This window comes from Mesoplodon densirostris, chromosome 15 (assembly GCF_025265405.1).
Source record: "Mesoplodon densirostris isolate mMesDen1 chromosome 15, mMesDen1 primary haplotype, whole genome shotgun sequence".
NCBI lineage: Eukaryota > Metazoa > Chordata > Mammalia > Artiodactyla > Ziphiidae > Mesoplodon > Mesoplodon densirostris.
Genome location: NC_082675.1, coordinates 19,365,323 through 19,376,329, shown reverse-complemented (window position 1 = coordinate 19,376,329; position 11,007 = coordinate 19,365,323). Strand labels below are relative to the sequence as shown.

Sequence of the window (11,007 nt, the reverse complement as noted above, 5' to 3'; positions counted from 1 at the left end):
CCCCTAGAACCTTCACAACACCCCTACCCCCATTTCCAGAGAGACGAGGTGACCTCCTCAAGGTCATGTGGGGGAAACATGGTTTGTGTGCTTCTTTCTACCACATCATCCTGCTCAGTGATTGAACCCAACACGACATGCCCCCTGGGATTTAGAATCTGCTTTTACAGATGGAGAAACTGAGGCCCAGAGCAATGGGGCAACTTGCTCCAGGTCACACAGCTGGGAAGTGGTAGAGGGACTGGCTGGCCTCCAAGCCCAGGATTCCGGCCACGTTTAAAGTGCTGGCTGGGCTTAGAGTCCCCAAGTGAAACCCAAGGTTGAAGTCCTGGAAAGTCTGTGTAGGTGCCCTTGGCTGGCTCAGCTGCTTTTGACCCTGGGTGCCCTTAGGCTGCCTCAGCCCTTCTGGGCCTCACTTCTGACCATCAATGACAATGTTGGCTATTAGCAAACCACCATCCTGCCTCAGCCTCCTCATCCAACCTCTATTATTATTTTGGTAAGACTGGACTTGAAATCAACTCTCTTTCTCCTTAAAATAGATTTTAACTTAAAATGGATAACCAGTATCATGCCAAAAAATAAAACAAATCACCACAGCAAATACACGGAAAATCCAACTACATCCCCCAAATCTCACTAGACCCCATTGCTTGCTCAAGGCTCCCTGTCTTTTAAAAAGAGGAGATTGACAGATGCTTGGGAGATGATCAAGACCCTTTAACTCCAACAGAAATTTTCTCCTTGGTGTAAAGAGAAGGATTGAAGGAGAATTGAAAACTAAATAACTCTTGGCATTTAAGGCTGGGTTCAGGTGCCACCTGACTATCCCTCAAGGGACATATGTGGCACCATGTGAAACAGCAATATATAAAACAATGCCATTTACATACATGAAAAATACACATATACTGAACAATATTGATTTTGCAAAAATACCTCCATACAAAAAGATACACATTAAATAATGGTCAGGGATTAAGAGGAGATAGCTGATGGGCAGGGTGGTTGCTAGAAACACAGCATCTGTGTGTGATTTCGGAAAAGGTGCTCCCTCTGGGTAGAAGCAGACCTTCTGGAAAGTGCAAGCCTTGATGGGCAGAGCGAATGAATGAAGGAATAAATGAATGAATTAATGAAACATGAGAGGGGGCTTGCATGGACCAGCGATGATCATTTCCCGAGGACTGGTTGTGCCCCAAGGTCTGTTTAAGCACTAACATTCATTCTAAAATTTGGAGTTTTGACTTCCAGAACTTGTTAGGGAAAAGACCCACCCTCACCCCAGTTATTAACACCTCCAAGTGCATCCCAGGCCAAAGGGAGGCTAATGACCTGTGATCTGAAGACAGGACCAGATCCCTGGCTGGCCGGGGAGGGGGGACACCTTTGCCAGCCCCTGTTTCTCTCCTTCCACTAATCTTGTCCCTTGACCTCTAGATCACTGACATTCCCTGATGGTGGGCAGCGTGTGGGCAACTCTGGGGCTTTCCCTAACCTGCATCTCAGCCCTCAGCCTCATCTCTCCTGCCTGGTTCCAGACCACCACTTTCTCCTTTGGTGTCCTCACCTACTGCTCCTGGCCTCAGGGTAACAGCTGAACCAGAGCTGTGGGACCTTCAGGTCCCTGGATGATATTCCTGACTTTGCCTGGAAGGTGAGGCATGGTCTCAACGATTCACTGGGACCTGGCGGTGGGGCACTCTTAAACCCATCGGAGCAAAAAAAAAAAAAAAGCCAGTTTCTGCCCACCTTCCTTCTAACCTCTGACTCGTTAGGTGCGGGGTGGGGTCTGGCTATCCGCATTTTAGCAAACACCCAGGATGATCCTGAAGGCAGCTGCCAGCGTGCAGTGCCTTTGTACAAACTAGGAAAAGGGTGCCCCTGCTTCAGGACACTATACTGCCATCTGCTGGAAAAGTACTGTAGTCAATATGCATTTCTGTGATGACTCCCAAACGCATCTCCTGGAGTTGTGCAGTGCACAACCTGTACACACCTACCTGGTCATCCTCTATCTAAGCGCTGCTAGGTTTGAAAACCACAGCTAAGGTGTTGAAAGTCACTGTAAATTGCCAAATTCAACAATGGGCACAATGGGTTGGGACTCCCAGTTCAGCACCTCTAAGGAAGATTACACAGCCTTCAGAACCGATGATTACAAAGGTGCCTCTCTTGGTGACTCTGCTGTATAGCAGGTACTCAATAAAGGGAGGGTATGGTGGTTGTAGATCTAGATCTTAATTCTGACTCCAACTCTTAAGTAGCTGTGTGCTCTGAGGGAAATGACTCAAATTCCTTATACCTCTGTTTGTTTATATGTAAAACAGGGATAATAACAGCACAGACCTTGTGGGATTTTGAGGACTCAGTAGCTGATCAGTTAAGCAGAGAGAGCCGAGACTGCCCCCACCCCAGACAACACCCTCCCTCCTTTCTCTTCCTAGCAGGTCTCAGCTGTGATGCTCCTTGGAGGCTGACTCCTATTGGCCTTCAATGCAATTCTCTTCCTGTCCTGGGCCTTAGCCCCCAAAGGGCTGTGCCCAAGGAGGGGCAGTGGCCCAATGCCAGGGGTGAAGGCAACAGCAGGTAAATCTTCTATCACATATGTGTTCCAGACATGTTTGTGGAATGAATGAATGAATGGATGGATGGATGAGCCTGTAAGCAGAGTCTTGCCTCCTAGTTGAATCTCAGAGATAAACCCTAGGATTGTAGACTATTTCAGGTCTTTAACAAGCCAGAAATTGGAGGTAGGGAATGGTATCCTTAACATCACCCTCTCTTGCCCTTATCCAAACCCAGTCTTAATAATCTGTCCTCCTTTGTTTCTCTCCCATCCATCCACTTAGCATCATTTTTACCAGGACCATCATATACAGTTGGGCAGGTTGTACACTGCACAAGGGCATCCAGCTGAGGTCTGAGAGCTGCTGAAATCTAACCATGCTCCAATTCCTAAGCTGTGAAACTGCAGGGCTGCGTCTGCCCAGCTGCATCTGCTTTTCTCTAATTCACACATCGGCTTGGGATGATCTAGCTCAGGTCTTAACTGAACCTTCATCCAATTAATTCTCCACCATCTCTCACCTGGTTTAGAGGTGACCCCCTCACACGTCTCCCTGCTGCCACCCTTGCCCCCTAGAGTCTGTTTGCCACACTCTGGCCAAGTGGGTCCTGTTAAAGCTGAAATCAGACCATGCCACTCGGACTGGCTTATCCGCGCCAATGACTTCCTGTTACCGATGAGGCTCCACTGATGAGGCCCTCATTCGCTCACTGACCTCATCTCTTACCTGCTCCGCCAGGCTCAGCATGCTCCGGCCAAACTGGCTTGCTTTCTGTTGCTCATGAAGCCCAAGCTTGTTCCCTCTGCCTGGAATTCTCTCTTCTCAGATCTTCACATCTTGCTCCTCCCACTTCATTAAGGGCTTTGCTCAAATATCACTGCCTCAGTGGGGGTCTTCCATGTCCTCAAGGTAAGGGAGCTTCCCTCTCCTTAGAGTCTCCTTCCTCTTACCTTGCTTTCCATTTTTCATAGCACTTACCTGCCTGCTTGATAATATCTTATCTGCCTGCTTGATTACTGTGCATCTTTCTCCACTAAAACATCAGCTCCATGAGGGCAAGAACATGTCTGCCTTGATATCACCAGCATCTAACACAGTACTTTGCACATAATAGTTGCTCATTAGATATTTGTTGAATCAATGGATGGAGATACAGTCCTTGTCCTCCAGTGTCTACTGGGGGTGGGGTGTACTAGGCAGTTATAACTCAGTGGATATTTGGCACAAGAGGATGAGCACAGGATGCAAAGAAAAACTCCAAGAGGTACCTGACCCAGTGTGTGGAAGGTGTTAAGGAAGGCTTCCTTGAGGAGGCATCACTGAGATGAATCTGGAAGGATGAGTGGGAGTTAACCAAATGTAGAAGGGTGTTTCAGGTAATGGGAACATCACGGGCAAAGGCATAGAGACAAGAGCAAGGCATGTGCAGGGAACTTCAAGTGGACGAGAGTGGCTGAAGGGTGGCTGCAAGTCACGTGACTCTCCGGCACGGGAAGTGCTTTCTAGGTGCGGAGGTGTCCGGCTCATTTTCTTAGTATCATTAGTACCTCCGACAGAGTGCCTAACAGTTTTGATGAATGAGTGCATGGATGGATGGATGGGTTGGTGAGTGGACGAAGTAGGGTGGGTAAGTAGGTGGATGAGCTGATGGATGTATCAATAGACATATTACTGGAAGAATGGATGAATAGATAGATGGATGGAAGGATGGGGAAAATGGGTAGATTGGAATATGGATAGATGGATGGATGGATGAATTGGTGGAAGGCAGGTGGCTAAGTGGGTGGTTGGTTGGATGGATGGATGGATGAGTGAATGGAGAGGTAGGTGTAGGAATGGAGAGAATGAGTGGATGGGTGAGTAGATGGACAGATGGGTGGAAGGCTAAGCTGAGTGATAGGTGGATAAAAGGATAGATGAGCCAATAAATAAGTGAGTGGATGGATGGATGGGTGGGGGAATAGGAGGGTGGATGAGTGAGTCCTGGGATGGAAAGGCAGCCCAGAGCCCCTTGACCGACACACTGGTTTTCCTTGCTTCTGTTTCTAGCCATCGCCACCATTGTGGGCCTGCTGGTTTTCCCGATCAGCTTGGCCTCCCCATTTGCCAAGGAAGCCTGCTTAGCCTCCTCTGTGTACCACAGTGGTCAGTGCCAGCTGGGCTGGGGCTATGTGACTGCCATCTTCCACACAGTCCTGGCCAGCCTCCTGCCCACGTTCAGGTGGCTCCACGTGACCAAGGTCCAGCGGAGGACCATCCTCTTCTCCAGTGACACTGAGAGCATCATCCTCGTGCCAGAAATGAGCAAATAAAAATATCTCAGGAGGAGCCAAAAGAGCCCATGCAACAGTTGTATGAAATCACCACGCACCCAGGTTCAAATCCCACCTCTGCTGCTTCCTTGCTGTGTGACCTCAGACAAGACACTTCACTTCTCTGGGCCTCAGTGTATACTTCTGTAAGATGGGTGTGTGTGTGAAATAATGCTTACCTCATAGGGTTGTTATGAGAATTAACTTAAGATGCTGTGTATAAATAAAGGCCTTAGCACAATGTTAGGCACTAGTATTCAATAAACTTTAGCTATAATTATTATAATCCTTATCTCACAGGACTGTGGTGAGGATAAATCTATTCATGAAAAGTGCCTGGGGCAATTCTGAATCCGTGGTCACCAGTCAAATACTACATCTTTTAATAAGTATGTGCATATTCTCTCTCTATGAGAGAATAAAATAAAAATATCCTTCCCTTTTTATAACTCCTCCTCTTGGAGAATTTGAAAATTTTTCATTTTCCCATCAAACATCTAGTGAGTGCCCCTTATAGATGAGAGTTGGTCCAGTGCTGGGGTGGGGATTGAGGGGGGTGTCAGGCGGTAAGGACCTATCTCACCCCTCCATGGATAATCCCACTGATGTGGAAACTTCACTGTTTTTTGGGGCACATGAGGCCCCTCACGATCCAGTCCAAACCTCTCTCTTCAGCTTCTTTCTTGTCATTCACCCAACCCTGCGCCTCTCCCTCCAGCCACACTGAATTCTGAGCCCACAGTAGGCCTCTTCACAGCTCCACCCCTTTGTACACGTTGCTCTCTGCCAGGGATGGAGTCAGTCTGTTGCCTTTGCTTATCAAAACCCATTGCCCTTCTTTGGGAAGAGCGCCCTAATCTTCCCTTGGGGAATGACCCTCAGCAACTCTCTGACCACCCCAGGCTTTAGGATGGACAAATGAGTCCTTCTGGCCAGTCAAGCCTAGTCAGAATGATTGGTTCAGAGATGGGCATGGGACCTGTATAAGCCAACATGGACAAGAGTTGAATCACCAGATAGACAAAGATGGAGCTCTAAAGACTTCACTTGAGTAGCTGGATGCAGCCATGCCTGCTCCGCTACCTGCAAGAGACATAGTCACAGGCAGCTCCAGGCTGGTACCCCTCTAGTTAGACTGCCCAGAAGAAAGAGTGAACTGCTCTCTTCCCAGGGAAGGAATCTGATTGGCCAGACCTGAGTCATGTGCCCACCTTGGGGGGAGGGGCATGTCAGCAATCTCAATAGCCTATAACTATAGTTATAACGTAAGAGATACATTTCCCCAGAAGATGGGAGAAGTTGCTGGTCCTAGAATGGGGCAAGGATGCCAGGCAAGCAAAAACATTTGATACCAAACTCTCTCTTTAAGGGAAGCTTTACTATCTGTATTTCACAAAAGTGAAAACTGAAGCTCAGAGAGACAAAGTCACTTGCCCAAAGTCACACAGCTGATCGGTGGCAGAGCTGGGATTTGAATCCAGGTCTGTCAGACTCTGTGATGGAGGCAAAATAACACCTGAATTTGTGATCTCTGCCCCGACCCAGCTCACCAAACTCTTTTGATTTTAAATGTTCAACTAAGAACATCTGTAAATAACAATATTATATTATTAGAGCGATTCTATTATTTTGAAAACACACAAACCACAGAGAATGCAGCTTGCATTCGTCTTTCAGAAAAAAAACAATAAGGACAATAATTACTTTAAAAAGTAATAGAATAATGGAATAAAGTAACAGAAAACCTAGGAAGCCACCACCTGGTATCCAAATGGACTCGACGACCAGTGGTATGTTTCAAGTGTCATCAGAAGCACTTTGATGTGAGTCAGGCTTCTGTGGGAAGATTCCAGGAGGCCCAGGCAGCATCCCAGTGTAAAAAGCAGCAAGTAGATGCCACCAAGAAGAAGCCCAAACTCAGCTTCAGGTCACCCACCTGCGCTAGGGATGAGTCGCCTCCTCTATTTAATAACCTTACAGTAGCTCCCAAGTTCCTTAATTTTCTCCTTCAACAATGCCAAAGGGAGCAAATCTGCAGCCTATGAAGCAGAAGCATTTACACAGACACTGTCTTTATTTGACAAGAGACAGAGGGATCTGTCTGTCTTATTCTCTGTTCATCATAGAACAGGATGGTCCTGTTTGCAGGAGCCCTTTACCTGCCGAGGCTGGAAATCACTGTGCCCACAAGACTGAATAAAGCAAGCCAGGAAGATACTGGAGGATTCCTGCCCAGCACCCTGATGTAATGGAAAGTCCCTAGGGAACGGCATCGTTCTGTAGGTCATTTGAACTTCTACTAGGTTGACTTAGCAATGGATTGGCAAGCTGGCACCTCAAAAAGGATCAAACTGTGCTCCTTCTAGAGTCTATACCTGTCCTGGGCTCAAGCTCTCAATGTGTCCAGCAGCTTAAAAGCCAGCAGCACAGAGACCTGAGAGCCCTTCCCTGACTCAGCAGAACCCGATGCAAACTGCAGAGTCAGAGCGGGTTTTGCTCCTGCCAAGAACTGATGGCCTCACCACACCAGTTGCTCTGTCATAGCCCCAGAGGGCTCAGAGCTCATCCCTTCCCCAGTTCTCCTCCAGGAGCTGTGTCAAAGATTCACCTGAGAACCTGAGCAAGACAGATGATGGGAACTCAGGGAAACTGAGGTCCCAACCAGGAAATCATCCCCAGTGATGCTAGGGGCAGAGGGTCCCCGTGGACAGAGGGGGGCCAGGACTGAATCCAGACCCAAGGGAGGCATTATTACCCCCAGTTCACAGAAATGAAAACCAAGGCTCAGAGAGGCAAGGTCACTTGCCCAAAGCCACACAGCCAGGAAGTGGCAGAGTTGGGATCCTAAATCATCCCTCCCCAAGCATGTGGACAAAGATATAGGACATGATTTTAGTTGGTGTGGTGAGAAAGTCACTCCCACTTCAATCCTCCTTGAAGTCCTCCAAGAAGAAAGGCTCATCTGGTGCTAGCATGTCTTTAACCTCTCAAACCCTTAGTGCATCTCTTCTTAACGGCAAGAAAGCAAGCTTCAGAAAGCCTTTGGTGGGAAATAGTATTTCGGCAAAATAATAATATTTATTTTTACAACCATCTTCTGTTTGTGCAAATGATCCTGGCTTGCCATAAGTTTGAAGTTTTACAAAATGAGTTGATTTAAAGAAAACTAGTAAAGGGACTTTCCCTGGCGGGCCAGGGGTTAAGATTCCGCGCTTCCACTGCAGGGAGTGCAGGTTCGCTCCCTGATCGGGGAACTAAGACCCCACATACAACACGGTGTGGCCGAAAAGTAAAAAGGAAAAAGAAGACTAGTGAAGATATAATAGTACAGATGGTACACAGATATGGTCCGAATTACAAAGGTGGACTGCAGGTGACCTGAGTTTGATGCTGTCAGAAAACCTGGGGAGAAGGCTCATTGATTGATGGATCTAATGTCTCTCAAACGTGAGTATGCGTTGAAAAGGAAAGAAATCTAAACCACTTCCTCCCACTGCCCTTGACTGTACCCTCACCTCCTTTCCCCGATGGGCTGCTGGGACCTCAGGCCTGGGAGAGAAGGAGGGAGGGATAAGAAGGAAGATGAAACAGGATGGCATAAATGGTTGCAGCCGTTCTGAAATGGGATGGTCGGGGCCTCCCACACTCTTTGCATAAGTGCTTCTCAGTTGCCCCATGGCCTCTCCCACAAGCCAAATGGAAAGCTCCAGGTGAAAAGAAAATGGAACGTGATTTAGAAGAGAGATGACAGAGCAGCCAGAGGGTCTAAACCCAGCAGTGTTGTTCTGAATGAGAACAGCAACATTCAGGCAGAAGACATGGTGACGGACAGTCTCCACATGCTCATGGCTACAAGGAAAGGAGGCAGAAGGAGCAGAGGAGAGGAATCGGAGGGATGGGGGAAGGAGAAGATAAAGAAATGGAGGAAAAGATGGAGGAGGAGGCGGAGGAAGAAGAAAAGGGGGGAGGAGGAGTCCACAGTGACAACTGTGTGTGCCATACGTTCTCCATCCCTGCTTTGAGTCACAAAAACGTGCCTAGTGGCCCAAGACTCATCTTCTCACATCTATGCAAGGTGCAAATGCATGTCTTTAGGAAAACCTTTAAAAAAACCATTCTCTTAGGATTTTTTCCCCACAACATATATCGTCCTTTACCATAAGTCAATAGTGCATGTAACTGCACATTTGTACACACATAAAAGGTATGCTGGTGGTACCTAGGTCTGGTGGTGCCAGGCAGCTGCAAGAATAGTGGGGTCCTCCAGGAGGAGGGCCACGTGTACCAAGCTATGCCTGGAGTTGGGGAAATGAGACCAGTGGCTTCAAAGGATGGTCAGAACATCAGGACCAGTCTTTGCTCTCAGAAGCTTCTCCCAGGAAGAAGCAGACCTTCCCACTAAGAGAGCCACATGTGGGCCAGCAAAAGACAAGTCCCCACCTGCCCGCTGCTGTGTGGCTTCAGACTTACCTCTGCTGGCAATCTTCCAAGAAAGTGGTGACTTGGGCTCAGCCAGGCCACCAATGCCACCTGAAACTCCTTTACTTTGCTGGCTTATTTGGAAACTAACTTTTTCTATAGAAAACCTGAAGTTTTGATGGGTGCTCATTAGATTAAATCAAGCTTTGCTTCTGCAGAGGAAAGCCAGAAGTTTCCCTTGGTGCATGGTTAGAGGCTGCTGGGGGTGGAGATCCATGCGAGGTCTCCATTGCCCAAAGACTGTGGTTCAGAATGGCAGCCGTGAGTGGGAATCATAGATATTGAGGAGATAAGTTGATGGTCTATGGGAACACTGGGGGTGAGAGAGGAGCTAGCTCAGCAGTGGGGATACAGTGAGGCATCAACTTAGAGGTATACTCTTGAGTCCAGTGGCTGACCATCTTGGGACCCCTCCTGTTCATGGACCTTGGGATACATGGTAGACTGTTTGCAAAAATACTCAATTATTTCCCTGCCTGTATTTACAGCCCTTTTCATTGTCACTTTTCAAAACCTCCCATAAACTGGTGGAATCTATTTCTCCATCCTTTCAATCTGAGCTCAGCCACATAACTTCTTGGACCAAAAGAATATAGTAGAAATAACTTTATGCCAATTCCAATCCTAGGTCTCAAGAGGCATTGCACACTTCTGTTTGCTGTCTTAGAAACTGCCATCATGGCCATGTAAACAAGCCTGAGCTAGCCTAATGGAGGATGAGAGATACATGGCCCAGTTTCTCCAACTATCCTAGCCAACAGCCAGCCAATTGTCAAAAGCAGAGTTGCCTGGCTGGCCATCAGCTGACCAGAGACACACAAAGAAGTCGAGCTGAGACCAGAAGAACTGCCCAGCTGAACCCAGCTCATATTGTTGACCTACAGAATCATCACAAGCTAAATAAATGGCTGTTTGAAACCACTAAGATTTAGGGTGGTTTGTTACACAGCATTACTTGTGGTAACAGCTAACTGATACAAAGGATGAGATGAGATTCACCAGCCTTGAACTTTCAGGGGAAAGACCAGGGAGCTATCATAAGAATATGTCCCTCTCTGTGTCCGGGTCACTGAGGTGGGGTGGAGGGTGGGGTATGAGGACACAGTCTTCAGAAGCAAGCATTTCTTTCTTTCAAATTAAAAAGAAAATCCCCAAACACAGAAACAAAAAATAACCCAGGTTCACGTTTCTGTTTATATATATTTTCTCCCTCTATAGACACAACTCTGTAGTAAACTGTAACAAGATATGTTGGCAACACTGAGAAAAGGAGGGCACTCCATAGATAAAACAACTCGCACGCATACAATTCAGGGACACAAGGACGCACACAACGTACAAAGATCCGAATAAGCACAGTAAGCCGAATAAATAGGAGTTATTCCAAATCAGAACCACGACGCTCTCTGGAACACCACGAGAGAAGGCAGAGAAGAGATCTTGTGCTGTACTTTCAGACTAGTCTGTCAAAAAATAAGTAAGAATCGGAAGGTCTAGGACCTGGGTCTTGCTAAAATAACATCCTCTGTAGTGAACAGTTGAATGGCAATATAAACTCTTATCTGGAGGGGACTTTCATACATTTTCTCCCATCTTGGGAAGGTGGGGGACTAGGGCGAGGAGGTGCATTTCTCACGGAGCGTTCT

General features: G+C 47.4%; 1 protein-coding gene across 1 annotated transcript; it reads left to right on the top strand.

The window, feature by feature from the left end:
• The first annotated feature begins 1,457 nt into the window (after positions 1-1,457).
• Positions 1,458-4,882, top strand: LHFPL7 (LHFPL tetraspan subfamily member 7). Its single transcript, XM_060118162.1, is given in 4 exon segments — positions 1,458-1,596; positions 1,599-1,657; positions 2,451-2,589; positions 4,620-4,882. Coding segments are annotated over 4 exon segments (600 nt in total).
• Positions 4,883-11,007: the final 6,125 nt, after the last annotated feature.